We start from the raw sequence: 20022 nt of genomic DNA on the forward strand, positions 1-20022 counted from the left end.
TATTCCTTTAAGCATTCAAAAAAACTGTCAAAAAGCCTTTGCCATTACCATTGCCCATCTTTCTATTAATTGCTCTCTTCAATTGGAGTCTACTTCATATTTTAGGTAAAAACATCATCCATTAATATTATACGTCATTATACACACACACACACACACACACACACACACGTAAACCATCATTGGGTAGTCAGATGGGATAATAGAGACTCTTAGATATATTACTCAATAAGTCTTATGTTCGATTCCCTTTAATTACTAATAGTGGTGGCCACTGAAGAGTTTACCTAACTTTAGGATCTTAAATGATTAGTTGAGGTATGCACGAGCTGGTCTAGACACTATTGGTCATCAAAATAATAATATATATTCAGTATCTCTTGCATATCTTGATAACCAATTACTCTTGTTGATTAACTAAAAGATAAAAAACTCGAATATAATCTTTTGCTTTAAAAATTGTAAAAAAGTTGTTGTGAGTGTTTTTATCGATGGACATACACGTTTTAAAAAATATAAGACGTCTACATATGAGGATTTTTATATGTACATGAAAGCTTTTTTGAAAAGCTCATTTTACAAAATCAACGAATACCTGTATCACAATCACCCTTGTATATACGTGGGTTCTACTACAATATTTGTTGCATTTGTACATCAACGTAAAATGCTTTATTTTAGTACTCTATCATAACCAAAAAAAATATAATTGGGTTTTATTAATTGAGTAGATTAGACTTATTAAATTTCTATAATCATCTCTTTTGTGTGTCATTATAATGGCGTTTTCATGTTAGGAATATTAAATTTTGAATATGAATGTTTTATATTATATGATTAGGCACAGTTATATAATGAAATAGAGTAGGTAAGATTACAAGTCATAATTCCATGTAAATGCCACAACTTTTAAGCTTACAAGTAACTCTCTCTGCTAAGATTGTTTACACCACATTAATTCAAAAGGGTCTTTGTCGATTTTTAGATTTTATCATATTAACCCGTTAAGGTTTTCAAAATAATAAAAATTTCTTAATAGTTAAATTTTAAGCGTTAAAATAAAGAAATGGTAATCCGAGAATTATTCGATAACTTGGAAGAGTACAATTTCTAACCATTCATATGAATTTTTGTTGTTAAATGAAATCTTGAGGGGTCAATTTTTTTAGCTTCCTTTTTAGTCAACAACAACATCTTCTTGTTTCAAAGTAGCCGACTTTTCACAAAGGTTGTCAATGGCAAGACCGTAATATCCACCAACTTCAAGGGCAACATTGGTACACAAAAAAGATAGTCAAAAATCCTCATTAACCTCATCAAATCTTTCACAAACGGTAAATTAATAAAAAAGAAAATCTAAAGATTCTCTTAACAAATCTGCCATTAATGGTCTTTCGCAAGGGTATATCCGTCATTCCACTTTCCATATAAGTACTCCTCCCCTTCGCTTTCCAGCACTACAACTTGCTCTCTCTCCCTCAGAAATCAAAAAAATAAAAATTAAAAAAAATAAAAAATAAAAAAAATCAACTCTTCACTTTGTTTCTCTAAAATTCTTGTAATTTGTAAAAAAGTTAACTTTTTTCTTGAGCATTTCATCGAACGGGTTGTTTTCAATCAGAAAATCGAGTCTGAACGGTGGGTTTTTGAGGATCTTTATCTGGGTTTTGTTGTTGGTTTATGTTTAAACAGATACAACAGGCTTCCATGGTGAAACGGTGTCGTTTTCTGGGGGTAATTGATCAAAGACAGAAGGTTTAGTATAAGGGTAGTTACATGGTTGTGTAGAGAGGGAGTTTTGAGTGAGTGAGTGAGTGAGTGAGAAAGAGATGGGGAGAGGTGTGATGGTGGGGGTGACGGTTGGGGTGGCGGTGGCGGCGTGTCTGGTGGCGGGAGTGGTGGTGGGAAAGAGAGTTAAAAGTAGAAGGAAGTGGAAGAGAGTTATGGGAGTGTTGAGAGAGTTGGAAGAAGGGTGTGAAACCACCGTCGGAAGACTTAAACAAGTTGTTGATGCTATGGCTGTTGAGATGCATGCTGGTTTAGCTTCCGAAGGAGGGTCTAAGCTCAAAATGTTGCTCACTTTTGTTGATAATCTTCCCTCTGGGTATATAAATTTATCACCTTTTTTCAATTTTAGTTTCTTGTTTTTGTTTAAATCTGTCAAATTTATAGTTTCTTCCTATTTTTGTTTTGATTTGATATTTGTCCTTTTTGATGTTTCTGCCTTGTTTTATCACTTCTTTTTTGGTGGGTTTGATATTTTAATAGTTTTTTATTTGATAACAGTGGAGGGTTTCTGAGGTTGGCATTAGTGTAAAGTTTTTAGCTTTTGAATGATTTATCTATGTGGGAATAATGTTAATGTTGTTTTGACATTCGACATTGTGATGTATATATAATATTTTTGTGTTTGGGAGGGGAATATTTTGTTGCAAAACTTTACGCATTAGGTTAATTGAATCGTACAGGTTCCTTTTCTCTATTTGCTTTTATTCTTGTTTAGTCATGGTGGAACTGTTTAGATGATACTGTGTTTAGGTTCCTGAAGTGGAAACTATCTGTTCTTTCTAAGTCGTCTTGTACATGTAGGTGAACGAATGGAATCTACATTATCTTCTCTTAATTAAATTTACCAATAATTGTTCTGGTTGGCTATAACAGTGCCAGCGCTCTGTGGTGCTAAGATTCTTCACCTGCAGATGCAATTTGGCAGTTTAATTGCAGACTTGTTTGGAAATACATATATTTTTTGGTTACTTTTACTTTTGTAATTATTATGTGGTTTGAGTGCCAATAATGGCTTCGGCCAACATACTATTGCCAAGTGGAATAGGCTCTGTTACTTTATGTAGGGGTGGGGGTGGGGGGGTGCAATTTTTGTAAACCTGTAACTACATTCATAATGACCTAGGAAGAATATACGGTGATTTTCCGGTGTTAAATTCTGTTTTTACAATCTTTACACTTGTTGTTTGAGTAATGTAATTTTATATATTTATTTTTAATTCACTCATAGGCGGTACTAGTAAAATTTGTAAGCAATTTTTGTCAACAGGAGCGAGAAAGGAACTTATTATGCCCTGGATCTTGGGGGTACTAATTTTAGGGTCTTGCGGGTTTTGCTAGGAGGTCAAGGGTCCTCTATCCTAGCAAAGGATGTGGAACGGCAACCCATTCCTCCGCACTTGATGTGTGGCACAAGTGAGGTACCAAATTTTACCTTATATATTACTAATTTATACCTTATATGTTAACTTCTTTCAGCACAACTTTCATATATTGTCATCTACTGATCTTTGAAAGTAAACATGTGTTTAATTGCCTGCAGGACCTCTTCGATTTCATGGCTTCATCGGTGAAGGAATTTGTGGAAAAAGAAGGAAATGATTCTGAGTCTTCTGTTGTAAAAAAGAAGGAACTTGGGTTTACGTTCTCCTTTCCTGTAAGGCAGACTTCCGTGTTGTCTGGGATTCTTATCAAATGGACAAAAGGATTCGCAATTGAAGAAATGGTTAGTTGACTGGTTATTATTATTATTATTTTATAATTGAACTCTAAAATGCTCCAAAATTGTAGGAAAAATTTCTCTAAGCCAATTGCTTTGTTGGTTAAACTATATTATCTCTTTCTGATGTTTGAACCGAAATGGTGTTTGCTCTTTTTACATTGCTTTGTGCATCTACAAACGTTTCAATGCTTGTTTTGGTGGAGCATTAATTGAAAATTGTCTGAGCCCAATGGCTTGGATTGAGTTTTGACTTGGCTATGATACAGTAGAGGTTAAACCTTTCTTGAATTAAGTTGGATTAGTATTTTCTCATAATGATTAATTCGAATGGTAAGAGAATATTGAGTTTATTATAAAAAAGGGTTAGAGAATATTGTCATCATACAAATAATAATCTGGAGTATTTCTTCTTCTGTACTTACGTAATTGAGGACAAATATTAGCATTGACTCATATAATGCACAACTCATTGTAGGTTGAAAAGGAAGTCGCCCAGTACTTACAAGAAGCATTGATTAGGAAAGGTTTAGATATGCGGGTGGCAGTATTGGTAAGAACTTTGTCCTTTTTCTCAATGAACTTTTTCTATTCTTCAGTTTTAAGCACGTATTCAAGTTTTTTCTATGGACTTTTTACAATTTTTAGGGTTCATTTAAACGTTAAAAAAATTGATTTTGCTTGGGGCTATATTGATGTCTGGATAAAGGATTAGCCAAGCTGAGTTGGGATGATACTCTGGCGTATGCCTTTTAATAAGGCAATGCAAAAGGAGGAGCTAAATAAAAGAAGTAAAGTTGACAAAGGATTAAAAAAAAAAAAAAAGCCGCAAACATGTCTTAGAAGCCCAAATAATGCGTTGTCATAGTCTTTAACACTTGAAATTTGATGGATTATTGCTTTACCTGAAACAGTTCTAGTTATCATCGAAATTTGATTGTTCTTAATGGTATTCAACATTTTTATAATGGTCATGTGGCTTAAATAATCCAGGTCCTTGAACAAAACATAAGGCATTACTTTCTACTGTAAAATTTATTTTATTGACATTCAAACACAGATCTGAAATTTATCACACATTATTATCATAAAAGATGAGACTTTTGGTCCTGTATACCCTGAATATAAAATTCTTCTATAACTTAATCACTTTGTTTAGTTTTATTAGGCCAAGAATGGTAATGTAATTTTAGAATTTAAAGATCTCTCAAGATCTGCTCTGCCTTCCATAGACAGTTGTACAAACAAATTAGAATTTTACTGTGAGCAGAAATTGACAAAAAAGCCATAGCGTTTGGTTTTGACGAATTTTCATAAGTTTGCTTTATAGTTATTGCGGTACTTCTCTTATGGGTTATTTAAGACCATCATTGTTGAATATATATTACACATAAACTTGATGTACAAAAAACAATTAGTTGGAGGGAACTAATATTCTAACTTTCCCATAAAGATTACTACAGCCTTTCTCTTTATTGCATTAATTAATTGACAAAAAAATATCTCTGAATTTACCATGGCCTACACTTCTAACAAACCATTAACAAGTTGAAAAAATGTGGTTGAACATGCTTCTCCTTTTTATCTTATGAAAGAGGGTCATAGGCATACTTTTCTCTTTTGATTTACTCTGAGCAGGTAAATGATACTGTGGGGACTTTAGCTCTTGGGCATTATCATGATGAGGACACTGTTGCTGCAGTGATAATTGGAACGGGCTCTAATGCCTGCTATGTGGAGCGGACAGATGCAATTATCAAGTGTCAGGGACTTCTTACAACTTCTGGAGGCATGGTATCCTTTCTTTTGTCTCAGTTACACATCATCCCGTGCTTTGTTAAAGGGAATATAAATCTGTATCTCCATGTATTTACACTTATAATAAGTTTCTATTTTTCTTTTGTAGGTTGTCAATATGGAATGGGGAAATTTCTGGTCATCTCATCTGCCTAGAACTTCATATGATATTGATTTAGATGCCGATAGTCCTAATCCGTATGATATGGTAAGGTTCACTTATGAGTTTTGTTGTTAGATTAAATTGAAGGACTTGCTCCAATCTTTTGGTACTTGGCTGCAGGGTTTTGAGAAAATGATATCTGGAATGTATTTGGGTGATATTGTTAGAAGAGTGATTCTCAAGATGTCACAGGAGTCTGATATCTTTGGACCCGATTCTTCCAGGTTATCAGTGCCTTTTATCCTCAGGTATGTGTCTTTCATACTTTATTTGCTTCCTGTCTCACGAAAAGTTTCAAGTTTATATGAAAACATGAATCAAATTGTAGTGTTTCATGTTTGAGTCAAATTCTGTTTTTTACCATAAGCTCTTCCTTTTTGGTTGCTTCTCTCTGGAATTTAGGTATCACATTTGATATATTGGAGCAGTAAGTGAAGGAAAACTTAACCTACCTCAAGAAAGAACCCTCATGAGGATGAAATTCCCCACTGTCCACTCATTTTCTTTGGAAATATATTCAAAAGGCCTCTAGTTCTTACCATGTCCTTTCAACTTCACTTATAATTTTCCAACTTTCACTAGTCTCTTCATGGCCCAAATTCTTTCACTATCTTGAGAGCAGTGTAACAATAAATGGGTGAAAAATAACAGAAAACAATATTTAATCTAAAACAATATTTAATCTACTGTTGTTTGTTGCATTTTGCAATGCGAGAAGGGGACATTTTAGAGTAATGTAATTGGATACTTATTTGCGGGTGAAAATTTTCTAGTTGCTTTTTCAATAGGATGAGTCGTATAGTCTATATTATAGCCACACAATTATTCAATAAAGTTTGATTCTTTCTTTGTATTGATNAGAATATTGTCATCATACAAATAATAATCTGGAGTATTTCTTCTTCTGTACTTACGTAATTGAGGACAGATATTAGCATTGACTCATATAATGCACAACTCATTGTAGGTTGAAAAGGAAGTCGCCCAGTACTTACAAGAAGCATTGATTAGGAAAGGTTTAGATATGCGGGTGGCAGTATTGGTAAGAACTTTGTCCTTTTTCTCAATGAACTTTTTCTATTCTTCAGTTTTAAGCACGTATTCAAGTTTTTTCTATGGACTTTTTACAATTTTTAGGGTTCATTTAAACGTTAAAAAAATTGATTTTGCTTGGGGCTATATTGATGTCTGGATAAAGGATTAGCCAAGCTGAGTTGGGATGATACTCTGGCGTATGCCTTTTAATAAGGCAATGCAAAAGGAGGAGCTAAATAAAAGAAGTAAAGTTGACAAAGGATTAAAAAAAAAAAAAAAGCCGCAAACATGTCTTAGAAGCCCAAATAATGCGTTGTCATAGTCGTTAACACTTGAAATTTGATGGATTATTGCTTTACCTGAAACAGTTCTAGTTATCATCGAAATTTGATTGTTCTTAATGGTATTCAACATTTTTATAATGGTCATGTGGCTTAAATAATCCAGGTCCTTGAACAAAACATAAGGCATTACTTTCTACTGTAAAATTTATTTTATTGACATTCAAACACAGATCTGAAATTTATCACACATTATTATCATAAAAGATGAGACTTTTGGTCCTGTATACCCTGAATATAAAATTCTTCTATAACTTAATCACTTTGTTTAGTTTTATTAGGCCAAGAATGGTAATGTAATTTTAGAATTTAAAGATCTCTCAAGATCTGCTCTGCCTTCCATAGACAGTTGTACAAACAAATTAGAATTTTACTGTGAGCAGAAATTGACAAAAAAGCCATAGCGTTTGGTTTTGACGAATTTTCATAAGTTTGCTTTATAGTTATTGCGGTACTTCTCTTATGGGTTATTTAAGACCATCATTGTTGAATATATATTACACATAAACTTGATGTACAAAAAACAATTAGTTGGAGGGAACTAATATTCTAACTTTCCCATAAAGATTACTACAGCCTTTCTCTTTATTGCATTAATTAATTGACAAAAAAATATCTCTGAATTTACCATGGCCTACACTTCTAACAAACCATTAACAAGTTGAAAAAATGTGGTTGAACATGCTTCTCCTTTTTATCTTATGAAAGAGGGTCATAGGCATACTTTTCTCTTTTGATTTACTCTGAGCAGGTAAATGATACTGTGGGGACTTTAGCTCTTGGGCATTATCATGATGAGGACACTGTTGCTGCAGTGATAATTGGAACAGGCTCTAATGCCTGCTATGTGGAGCGGACAGATGCAATTATCAAGTGCCAGGGACTTCTTACAACTTCTGGAGGCATGGTATCCTTTCTTTTGTCTCAGTTACACATCATCCCGTGCTTTGTTAGAGGGAATATAAATCTGTATCTCCATGTATTTACACTTGTAATAAGTTTCTGTTTTTCTTTTGTAGGTTGTCAATATGGAATGGGGAAATTTCTGGTCATCTCATCTGCCTAGAACTTCATATGATATTGATTTAGATGCCGATAGTCCTAATCCGTATGATATGGTAAGGTTCATTTATGAGTTTTGTTGTTAGATTAAATTGAAGGACTTGCTCCAATCTTTTGGTACTTGGCTGCAGGGTTTTGAGAAAATGATATCTGGAATGTATTTGGGTGATATTGTTAGAAGAGTGATTCTCAAGATGTCACAGGAGTCTGATATCTTTGGACCCGATTCTTCCAGGTTATCAGTGCCTTTTATCCTCAGGTATGTGTCTTTCATACTTTATTTGCTTCCTGTCTCACGAAAAGTTTCAAGTTTATATGAAAACATGAATCAAATTGTAGTGTTTCATGTTTGAGTCAAATTCTGTTTTTTACCATAAGCTCTTCCTTTTTGGTTGCTTCTCTCTGGAATTTAGGTATCACATTTGATATATTGGAGCAGTAAGTGAAGGAAAACTTAACCTACCTCAAGAAAGAACCCTCATAAGGATGAAATTCCCCACTGTCCACTCATTTTCTTTGGAAATATATTCAAAAGGCCTCTAGTTCTTACCATGTCCTTTCAACTTCACTTATAATTTTCCAACTTTCACTGGTCTCTTCATGGCCCAAATTCTTTCACTATCTTGAGAGCAGTGTAACAATAAATGGGTGAAAAATAACAGAAAACAATATTTAATCTAAAACAATATTTAATCTACTGTTGTTTGTTGCATTTTGCAATGCGAGAAGGCGACATTTTAGAGTAATCTAATTGGATACTTATTTGCGGGTGAAAATTTTCTAGTTGCTTTTTCAATATGATGAGTGGTATAGTCTATATTATAGCCACACAATTATTCAATAAAGTTTGATTCTTTCTTTGTATTGATTTCAGGACACCTTTAATGGCTGCAATGCATGAAGATGGCTCTCCTGAGTTGACAGTAGTAGCAGGAATCTTGAGAGAGGTTCTGGAGGTAGATGAGTTGCTTGTCTCTTTCCTTGGGTTTCTTGTCCCAACATGTTTCTTAGTCAATGGGATGACTTGGTTAAAACCCGATTTTTTTTTTTTGCTTGCTTTATCTTTCCTTTCAGATTTCAGATGTCCCTTTAAAGGTCAGAAAGCTTGTCGTAAAAATATGTGATGTGGTAACGCGTAGAGCTGCTCGATTAGCAGCTGCTGGCATCGTCGGGATCTTGAAGAAGATCGGGCGCGACGGGAGTGGTGGCATAACAAGTGGGAGAACTAGAAGTGATGTGAAAATGAGAAGAACTGTTGTTGCCATTGAAGGAGGGTTATACACAAATTACACAATGTTCAGAGAGTACTTGCATGAAGCCTTGACTGAAATTCTGGGTGAAGAAATTGCCCAACATGTCATTCTTAAGGAAACAGAAGATGGTTCAGGCATTGGAGCAGCCATTTTAGCAGCCTCATATTCATCATCCAATAGTGTCGATACCGATACTGATACCGATACCGTACAGCCGCTATAAATATATATATGATTATTTATATATACATATAGCTCCTGTAAATGTAGAATTCATTTTCCAAAATATGATATCTTTTTATATGTGGGAAAGAAAAAAAAAGGTCTGCCCCTTCAAGTTTTTATCTTTTCTCAAAAAGTTTGGCCTCTCATTGTATCCTCAATGTTTTTTACATACTCTTCTTCAAAGGTCATTGTATAGTGAAGCTGGCAATGTGAAAATGTTCTTTGCTTATCAAAAAAATGAAATATTCTTTTTATTTTGATGACTTGAAATTCTACTCACTTGGATTGACATTGCAAGGTAGGGAAAAGCCTACAATGACCCGGCAACGTTGCCGGCTGCGACAGTTTTTGCCACATGATATTATTGTATCACTTGTATACCTAATACGACCACTGTGGTACGACAACCCTTTTAGGCAAAAACAACAATGGTCAGAAGCTTGCTATGTGGGTACTAGGTTATAGGGACCATTTCATTTTGTGCATATCTCACCTTTACAACCCATCATCAATTGTCATATATTGGCTTCCCCACCAATGAATTTGCCCTTTCTCTTGGCTTCATTAGTGTATTTTCCCCAAATGCCCACTGACATTTGTCAGCCTTCCTCTAACCCTAATTTTGTTTGTGTCATCAATGATTTGATTTGGTTCATTTTCTTTGGCCACCATTTCCTTTTGAAATCAAACTCTTTTTCATAAGTTGACCTCTCAGCCTCCACCAACTTCATAATTTTGAGGTCAATTTCCAAGTGCTTCCTCATTATTGTGATATCTGATAAGTGGGGGAAGTCCAGCAATAGGATTGGTCCATTCCTTGGACCAATTTGATTTGATAGTGATTTGTGACATTATTTTTGGGGTTTTAATTATAGAAAATGTTACACCTACAATCTTTTCTTACAAACTTCTTCTTACAATCCCGACGTGACAGTTCGTAATTGGTCAGTTCGTAATGGGCCTCACCTGACTCCCATTTGATAAATTATGATTGATCAATGGTGAGTTATCACGTCGGGATTGTGAAAAAAAGTTTGTGAAAGAAAATTTGTGAGAAGAGATTGTAGGTGTAGTATTAATCTTTAATTATTTGCCACATTCAGTTTTGCTCTGGATTTATAATGGGTTTTATTTTGAGCTCAATTTGGTAAATGGGTTTTTCATTAGGCCCATTTTGGTATGTAACATGAGTCATGAATGGGCTTATTTTGGGCTTGTATGTGGCTTTTCAAAGCTTTTCTAATTGGGAAGTGATTTTCAACCAAATAGAATTAGGTTATGAAATTCAGGGTTATGGTTTATATTTTTATCAAACACACAAATATTTAAAACAAAACAAAATGATTATAAAAAAATAGAATTAGGTTATGAAATTCAGTGTTATGGTTTATATAAAATTAAATGTTAAAAATTAAAACAAAAATATAAAATAAAGTATGAGTATATTTAGAAATTATAATGTTATTTCTATTAATTTAAATTAAGTTAAAATTATCAAAACAAAAAAATAAATTCAAAAATTGGGGTGAAGAAAATTTTAGCGGGGCACTAAAAATTATTTCCCTTTTCAATTTTTATTTTATTATGTGACGATAAAGAAAATAAAGCTAAATAATAAATAGATTAAAAAAAAACAATAATAATCACTTTATTTATTGATAAAAGAAAATTTTGGTATAAAAAAAATAAATGAAAAAAGAAAATTTGTGAAAGCTTTAAATTAAAAAAAAAACCTAAAATCATAATATATATATATATATATATATATATTTTTTAACTTTTAACTCAAAAAAAAGTTTTTAGGTACTTTTGAATTTGATATCGCAGCATGAAAAATTAACTGATACTTTTTTATCTTTTTAGTTCTTTTATAAGATTGGTTGCTCTAGACGATTGGTCCTACGTTAAATTCAATGAAAAAATGGATCACTTTTTTTGGATTCGTAGAGAATTATTTTGATACAATTCAGGGCTTATTAAAAGTAGAAGACGTTCAGGTGGGATCCTCAATCTTCATAGACAGAAAAAGATTACAGTTTGATAACGATCGAGTGACATTGTTTATTCTGTTCGAACAAAGAAATCCTTTAGACATGATGCAAAATGAATTTTATTTTACACTGATAAGAGATTTCTTTACAAAAAATACAAATAGGATAATATAAAATTAAAATATGTATAACTTCATTTTTTTTAATGAAAAAGTTGAAATTTATTTTAAAAAAATCGTGTGGAAATATAATTCTATCCAAAAAAATTAAAAAAAATTCATTTGTAAAATTATTTAAAAGAAAAACAGAAATTTTTTTCTCTCCCACGAAGTCCGAAACACAAGCAGAGTTCCAAAATAAACAGTTACCATAATATCATACGAAATACAGTGCTTTGAGAGTGCTTCCATGGCGGCTGAAAACAAACCCAAGAATGGAGGCAACAGCACCAACTTCAATGGCAAGAAGAGAAAGCATTTTCTCCCTCACAACAAACCCGTGAAGAAGAAAGGAGCCTACCCTTTGAGACCCGGAGTTCAAGGCTTCTTCATCACCTGTGATGGTGGCCGGGAACGCCAAGCTGCTCACGAGGCTCTTTTCGTTATTGATTCTGTATGTTCTCTCTCTCTCTCTTTTTTTTTTTTTTTTTTTATATTTGGGTATTCCTGATTTTTCATTACTAAGTTCAGTTTTTGGAGCTTTATGATACCGGTCCGTTAATTTTACCGCGCGCAAAATTTCTATATTTATCGGTCACGTAATTCAGATTCAGTTGAAAGTTACAATTTGGACTTTCTGCGTTAAAGTTATGATTTTGGGGTTCAGTAAAATCCTTAATTAGTGTTACCTGAATCGCGTTTGATGTATTTTTTATTAAAGTTTTGTTACTTTTGCAGTATGATAGGTGTTTGTGTGTTTCAGCTTGACTATTGTGTTGGTTTAGGGTTTAGTTGTTGAGCATTATGTTAGTGGTCCGGTAACATTACCGCGCTGGTAACATTTATCAGTTATTGGTTGTGGTACTACCATGATCGAATAGGATGTTGAGTGTTAAAGTTATGATCTTGCGGGTTCGTAGAATCCTTAATTACTTTTACCTTCGTTACTTTTGATATATTTGGTCAATATAGTTTTGTTTCTGCTGTAGTATGATTGATGTTTGTGTTTCAGCTTGAAAATATCGTGTTGGTTTTAGTTTTGGGAATTGGACTGTCACGAAATATGAAATGGACAAATAGTTTTTGTTATAAGAAGATGAAAGCAAAGAAATTCGGAAAAAAAAGCGTATGTTTTGGCTTAGGGACACATTCTGCTGTAGAGATTATTTTGTAAAAGTGATATTTTCTAATTCTTGTGGTTGACACTGGTTAATCTTAATGTTTTGTGCTTTCTTTTCGGTAGCATTAAAATTTATACTGATTTATTCTAAAAGAAATGAGCTTCTGGCTTTGTTGTCTTGTAGTTTTTTGACGAGCTGGTCAATGAGAAGGTTTCTGGTAAGAACCTTGCTGGGATACCGAATAAACCTTTGAATAAAAAGATTGTATTTGCATCTTCTAGTAGTGATGAGGAGGATGATGATGACGAGGAGGAGGGTGAGGTTCTGGTGGCAGGAGAGGAGACAGAGGGGGGAGAAGGGGGGAAGGGAGAAGGGAAGCAGGGGAGGAGGAGGGGGAGGAGGAGGGTGAGGTTCTGGTGGCAGGAGAGGAGACAGAGGGGGGAGAAGGGGGGAAGGGAGAAGGGAAGCAATCAGATTCTTGTGGAGACGATGATACAAGGCAGGAAAATTTAACAAATGAGAAGTCAGATCCTCATGATTCCAATAATGTTTGCAGTGGAAATGAAATTGAGGGAATGACTGGCGAAAATAAAGAGGAAGATAAAAATCCTGAAAGTCAAGCAAATGAGTCTGAGGAGCCACCGGCCAAGAAGCAGTGCTTAGAACCTGAAGCATCGAAACCTGCGCCGAATGAAAAAGTGGAGGAGAAGTCCATTGACAAACTCATTGAAGCTGAGCTTAAAGAACTTGGGGACAAAAGTAAGGTGAGTAAATTAGCTGCCAGTGAGTTGATTAAGCCTGTATGTTTATTTAGTCATATTTGATACACATTTCAAAGATAGATGTATTTTCCTATTTTAAGAAAATGTTTTTTTGTGTTAGAGATTGGGATTGCCGCTTTTTTACCTTATTAAGAAGTTGAAATTGATATTTTCTACTATTTCGGCCTCCTTTTTACGCATAATTCACTAAAATCCAATGAGCTGACCTACAGATTTCAAAGGCATTCCTGCTTTGCTAATCATCAACGAGGATTTAAATATATGCAGAAGTGAATTGGACAAAAAATATGTAAATTTACTAAGTTATTCTTGGTGTCTGGAAGTTCAAAAATAGTTAATCTACCTCTTCGTTTATGATTAGTACATCTCATTTATCACTGTAAATTGTGTGAAAAAGAGTAATAAGTTCACTATTTTATAGGCCTTACTCTATTGAGTAAATGGAAAATATACTACTTAAATATTTATTGTTTTTCATATTTCAAAGTCTGTAATTTTCTGTAAACTGATGATTGTTATCCTGTTTAAACAGAGGCGCTTTGTCAACCTTGATTCAGGCTGTAATGGTGTTGCCATCATTCAAATGCGGAAGAGAGATGGAGACCCTGGCCCAAAAGACATTGTACAGCACATGATGACATCTGCTAAGTCGACAAGGAAACCAGTCTCAAGGTTCAGTACATTGTTTCCTTTAAATCATATAAGAATGTGCACGTAAGAAAACCTAATTTTTGTCGGTGGAATAAATTACTTAGCTTTTTTTCTTTTGTTTCTTATTCTAAAGGTTCATCTTAAGAGTGTTACCAGTTGAAGTGTCATGCTATGCTTCAGAGGAGGAAATTCAAAGAGCAATCAAACCTCTTGTGGAACAGTATTTTCCAGTGGAGACTCAAAACCCTCAAAAGGCACAATCTTTGTAAATTTTATTTAATTGCTTATTTTTCTGTTCATGTTAATCATATTATGATTTTTCTCCAATTTTTCTTGAAAATTTTCATATAGTTGATCTAGGAAACGGAAATATCTTTGCATATAATATTTGTTTACAGAAATAAATACCTATTTTTCGAGACATTGTCCGTATTTTTTCCCCTGTTTTGCTGATTAATAGTGGGATACTGACATGCCAAATTGTTTAAGATAAGCTCTTTTTCTACTTACTTATCCTAGTTTTAATCGTAGTTTGCCTCGTCTAGATTCCCTCCTGGTTGATTATAATAGAAAAGCTAAAAAAGTTATAAAATGTAAACACCAGGGTTTATCACAACTGCTAGTTCGCAATAAGATTTGGAGCTCTGATCCAAATTTCACTTATCATATACAGCACTAAGAGTTGAAATCTATTATACGTGTTGGGATGGTCTGTAACCTTTCACCTGTTCTCTGCAGTTTGCTGTGTTGTATGAGGCTCGTGCAAACACCGGAATTGACAGGATGAAAATAATAAATTCAGTGGCTAAATCTGTTCCTGCACCTCATAAGGTTGATCTTAGCAATCCTGACAAGACAATTATAGTTGAAATTGTCAAGGTGAGGAACTTTTCATTTTCATGCTTCCATTAGAATGTGAATGGTTCCATAGTTATCAAGCTTTTCGTTTTCATGCTTCATTTACCATGGTTTCCTGAAAAAAAATATCAGGTCTGCAATTTTCTCTTTCTTTTATTTATCTATTCTGTGTGGACAAACTAATTTTTGCATCCTTTTAACCGTGATGAACCTGATGTGCTTTTTATATAATTTTTTAGACCGTGTGCATGATCGGGGTCGTTGAGAAGTACAAGGAGTTATTGAAATGCAATCTGAGGCAGTTGACATCACCTAAGCAGTAGATGACAACTTCACAGATCGAGCACTGATATGTGAGACTTGTTATCTAGGAGTTTATAACAAATGTGAAATTATGAAAGAGGATTAGCAGTAAGAATGATCTGTGGTTCATTAATGATGCAGCATTATGAAAAGTTTCCTTACAAGGATAATATCAGCATGAAGCTTTTTAAACAAATCTTTTCTATATATATATATATATATAAGACCTTACCTTGCTATGAGATGCCTACAAATATATATGATAGATGAATACTTCATTGTTAGTTCTTCAATTTAAATAAGCATTCTGTTAGGATCCCACCTTTTAAGGAAAAAGGGTGAGTATGTGGGTTATAAAGGGCTTGGTCACCCTCTCTTGACATGTCGGTTTTCAAAGGATAGTTCTACTTAAGTCTATAAGGGACTCGTTCAGCTTAATTGTTTGAGTTGTTGGGGGTTCCTATCACATTCATTCCCATTAAAGAGGCCCCATTTGAGTTGTTGGAGTGTGGATTCCTATCACATTCATTCCCATTAAAGATGCTCCAAGTATTTGGAGCTCATGTACCCATTCTATTAAATATGAAAATGAGTTCATTCGCAAACGATTACATAACACTGATACAAAGTTAAAGATGAGTAAACCATTCTTGAAATGTCAATAATAATATAATAATATTCTCCCCCAGAATTTAATTGAGATCAAGAGGAATGTCTACAGATTGCTCATCCATGAAAGTGTTGATGTTATCAGTAGGAAGAGTCTTGTCCAGTTGCTTCTTCAGGATATTTATCCTGGAAATTCCTTTGTGCAATCCAGGCATCTTCAAGCCCTCCATGAAACTGAGAGCTCAAAGTATAGTTACTACCAGAGGCGCCGTTTGAGTACAAGGAGGAATAGGATCCTTGTGGATTAATTGGCCACTGGTGCGGATACTGAGCTGTAATTCAGCAAATACCGCCCAAATATTGCAGTGAATTGTGCAAATAATTCTGCAACTGGTTGAGGATGTTCCTGAAATATGAAACAGAAGACAAAGCAAGCATTAGTTGTGTAAATAAGTTTTTTATATAAGCACCAAATATATGTGTAGCATGCTTATCCTCACCATTAAATAAGTATTTGGCGCAAAATGATTTCTTGGATCAGAAAAGAAATTGTGATTTGACAGTAGCTAAGATTCTACCTGCTATAAATGAGAAACATCGATAGACAAGCATTAGTCCACTGCGAATCTGTTATTCATGCACCACATCCATATATAAGTTGATTTAAAAGCTACTATGAGTCATGTGCTACTCACCATTGAAGAGATAATTGATGCAGAATGATTTATTGGATCAAAACCCATATTTTGATTTGATAGTAGTTGAGGTTCCACCTGCTGAAGTAAAAATTTAAAACAGACAAACATGAATTACTAAGAACAAGCAGCATGTTCATCCTCACCATTGAAGAAGTACATGGTGCAGAATGATTCATTGCATCAAAAACCATATTGTGATTTGATAGTAGTTGAGGTCTTACCTGTTGAAGTAAAAATTATAAAACAAACAGCATTAGTTGAGTGAATATTTTTCATGCACAATATAAGTTAATACTGAAACAACAACAGCATATTCATCCTCACATTAAAGAATCCAAATTTGATGGGTAGTAGTGAGGTTGAAGTAAAAATCATATACAAACAAGCATTAGATTTATATGTGATAATATGTTCATGTACTATATATATATATATATGTATATGCTCATACTAAACAAAATTTTAAAGCACATGTATCCTTACCATTGAAGAAGTATTCGGCACAAAATGATTTCTTGGATCAAATTCCTTACTGTGATTGATTGTAGCTGAGGTTACCTAAAGTAAAGATCCGACAAACAAGTTTTACTTGTGTGAATAGTGATACTAAAAGCAACCATAAGCCATGGCATCATCACCATTGAAGAAGTAATGGCGCAAAATGATTCTCTTGATCATCAGAAACCAAATGCATTTGATAGTAGTCGAGATTCTACCTCCTAAAGTAAGAATCTAGAACAAACAAGACGTAATTGTGAGAATATTTTTTTATATTTTTGTTCATGCACTATTGTAAAAATGACAGTAATTAAAACTACCATAAAGGTATACAAACACCTACCATTGGAGAATTATCATCTGGAAATTTATATCTTGGATCAAAACCAGATTGTGATTGGGTAGTAGTTGAGTTGTGCCTAAAGTAAAGAACCATGACCAACAATATTACTTCTGTGAATACTGTTTTATGACAGAAAGCATAAGTTGATACTAAAAGAACATCCTTACCATTGAAGATGTAATTGGTGCAAAAGGATTTCTTTGATCTGAAACAAACTGTGATTTGATAGTAGTCGAGGTTCACTTCTGAAGTAAGAATAGACAAACAGGCGTTAGTATTAATTGTGAGAATATAATTTGTGTTCATGAAGCATTAACAAAGTATGTGTTATGACTAAGAAATCAAAGGCTGACGTGGAGTTGCGTGACGAAACGTGGCCTGCTCCCGTCAGAACGGTAAGCGCACGTCAGGCCTGCCAAACGCCTGGTGCTCCCACGTGTCCACTAGCTTGCTCCAAATCGAGTGAAATCGGCTTGGAAAATGGGTAGTGGGACGTAAAATCAGATTAGGTCCTGACAATCACACCAACCAAGGATTTAGTGATGTTACAGACATACAACTGGGTATAAGAAGAGGAAGACCCCTTCATTAAGGGGATTCGACAATTTTACAAAAAAACCTCTCTCTCTCTCGCTTTTGTATCTATTTCCAACCTTTTGTAAGTCAGTCGCTGTGCGACCTGACCCACATCAATATCATACAAATCAGTGGAGTAGGACTTGCTCCTGGCATCCGAACCACTTTAAAAACTCTCATGCATTTATTTCGCTTTTTATATCACTTTCACGTGTGCTTTTTGATCAATCAACGCTGCACACGTATCAGTTAGTTGGTGCCCAAAATCAAGCATCAACAGTTTGGCGCTAGAAGGAGGGCTGATTTAGTGTCTACCCTTCATCAGGAGAATCTTTGACCTACTGGTCCTACAACAGCAAATGGCCCGCCAATCTGAGCCAGAGCAAGCTAATCAGCGTACGAAGAAGTTCCAGTTTCACAAAATGCTGCAGGGGATGTCCCGGCAGCTCACAACTGACCCTGCCATCAGAAACTACCTGAAGAGGTTCGACAATACTCTCCAGACGTCAACCAAAGGTTGGACCGTTTGGAACAAGACATGTCATCTACCACAGCTAGGGCGGTGCAACCGCCAAAGACGCCTGTAGGTGCGCGCAAGCGCGGCAAAGGCAATACCGTGCCGCGAGCACTGCAGCGCGTAGGCGCAAGGGTAAGCAAGTGGCAAAAAGTAAGCCTACGGGCTCCCAAGGACCAGCGAAACACAAAAGTGCCCCGAGCCGGTATCGGCAAAGCTGAGAACTCGGCGAAAGAGTGAATCCGAGCTGTCCCATGCCACGTGCAGGCAAACCCAAGCGAAATACTGGGCGCGATGATTCCTATCACCACCAGCAGAACGACCCAATCGTTATCATGCGGTGACCCTCACACCTCGCGGGGCGGTTCGTACCACCGCGAGGGTCGTGAAAATGCCTGCATAATCCACCGCCTTCACACGCCTCTAGTCAGCGTGTGTCGAGTGCGGCCGAAAATGCTGGTCGGGTGAGGAGGATCCGACCTCCGGACCTTCCTGAACCGCAATCGAGAAGGCCGGACTCGCACGGGTGAAAGCAATCCCCAATGGCTCCGTTACCATGAATTGAGGAGTTACAGCGAGCTCTGGACAGGTTGAAGGAGCAGCAAAACGAACAGGCGCAGGTCGCCTCTGCATCCCCTTTTTCTCCCGAAGTGCTAGCTGCTCCACTTCCACCAGGGTTCAGAATGCCAGATATACGGCCGTTTGATGGGAACTATGATCCTCAGGATCACTTATATGAGTTCAACGACCTGTGGAGCTCCACCAGGTTTCGGACCTCGCAAAATGCCGTTGTTGGCCGTGAGCTGACTTCTCACGCCAAGCGGTGGTTAAGGTCGCTCCCGGCGGATCGATCAGTTCGTGGCCTTAGACGAGCACGACGTTCCTGCGGCATTTCCAAGCAATCGGAAGTTTTCGATGCCTTTGAGCTACCTCAGCAACATAAGGCAAGAAAGAGACGAATCCCTGCAATCTTACATTGACCGATCCATAGGGAACTTAACAAGGTGGCCCACCGCCAGAAGAGTCCATCCGAACACTTATAATAGCTGGAGTTCGCTGCAAACCGACCTGTGGAAAGAACTGCAGGCTGAGGATGATATTTCCCTCACCAGATTCTACAACCTGGCAGAAAAGTATCTCCGAATAGAGAACTCATTGGCGGCATCCGCCGTCGCGATCACGGCACTTCCAGCAGTATGTCTGGTCGGGGAGATAATAGGAGAGCTGATCGCAAAGGAGACATTGAGATCAGCGAAAAGGGAGAAAAACCCGCACGAGCAGAAAAAATCCTATGCTCCTGTTCCTCGTCGCGACCGCGACAAGACTCAATACACTCCGCTGAACGTGTCCATATCTGCAATCCTCGACAAATCTGAGGAGGCCAGCTTGCTCGGTGAGCCCGAACCAATGAAAACTCCTGCTACGGGCAGAAACAGCAAAAAATACTGTCGTTACATCGGGATAACGAGCATCACACTGGAGAATGCCGAGCTCAAAGCGGCCATCGAAGAGTCATCAAGAAGGGGCACTTCAAGGAGT

At 35.9% G+C, this 20022-nt stretch overlaps 2 protein-coding genes and 1 long non-coding RNA gene across 3 annotated transcripts; 2 read left to right on the forward strand and 1 right to left on the reverse strand.

The window, feature by feature from the left end:
* The first annotated feature begins 1477 nt into the window (after window positions 1–1477).
* LOC116104887 (hexokinase-3-like) lies at window positions 1478–9646 on the forward strand. Its single transcript, XM_031391328.1, has 9 exons — window positions 1478–2104; window positions 3056–3206; window positions 3329–3511; window positions 3984–4058; window positions 5144–5299; window positions 5412–5510; window positions 5586–5713; window positions 8778–8859; window positions 8978–9646. The coding sequence occupies exons 1-9, from the start codon at window positions 1830–1832 to the stop codon at window positions 9377–9379; spliced, it is 1551 nt and encodes a 516-aa protein (XP_031247188.1). The 5' UTR covers window positions 1478–1829; the 3' UTR covers window positions 9380–9646.
* A 2028-nt stretch (window positions 9647–11674) lies between these two features.
* LOC116104873 (THUMP domain-containing protein 1 homolog) lies at window positions 11675–15448 on the forward strand. The gene is made up of 7 exons (XM_031391309.1): window positions 11675–11984; window positions 12835–12972; window positions 13107–13415; window positions 13966–14105; window positions 14218–14338; window positions 14823–14963; window positions 15182–15448. Exons 1-7 carry the CDS (start codon window positions 11781–11783, stop codon window positions 15263–15265), a joined length of 1137 nt encoding a protein of 378 aa, XP_031247169.1. The 5' UTR covers window positions 11675–11780; the 3' UTR covers window positions 15266–15448.
* A 369-nt stretch (window positions 15449–15817) lies between these two features.
* Window positions 15818–16767, reverse strand: LOC116104874. The gene is made up of 3 exons (XR_004123969.1): window positions 16550–16767; window positions 16355–16435; window positions 15818–16260 (listed from the first exon to the last, which is right to left on the reverse strand). It is a non-coding gene; the product is annotated as an uncharacterized LOC116104874 (long non-coding RNA).
* Window positions 16768–20022: the final 3255 nt, after the last annotated feature.

This window comes from Pistacia vera, unplaced genomic scaffold (assembly GCF_008641045.1).
Source record: "Pistacia vera cultivar Batoury unplaced genomic scaffold, PisVer_v2 Contig487, whole genome shotgun sequence".
NCBI classification, from domain to species: domain Eukaryota; kingdom Viridiplantae; phylum Streptophyta; class Magnoliopsida; order Sapindales; family Anacardiaceae; genus Pistacia; species Pistacia vera.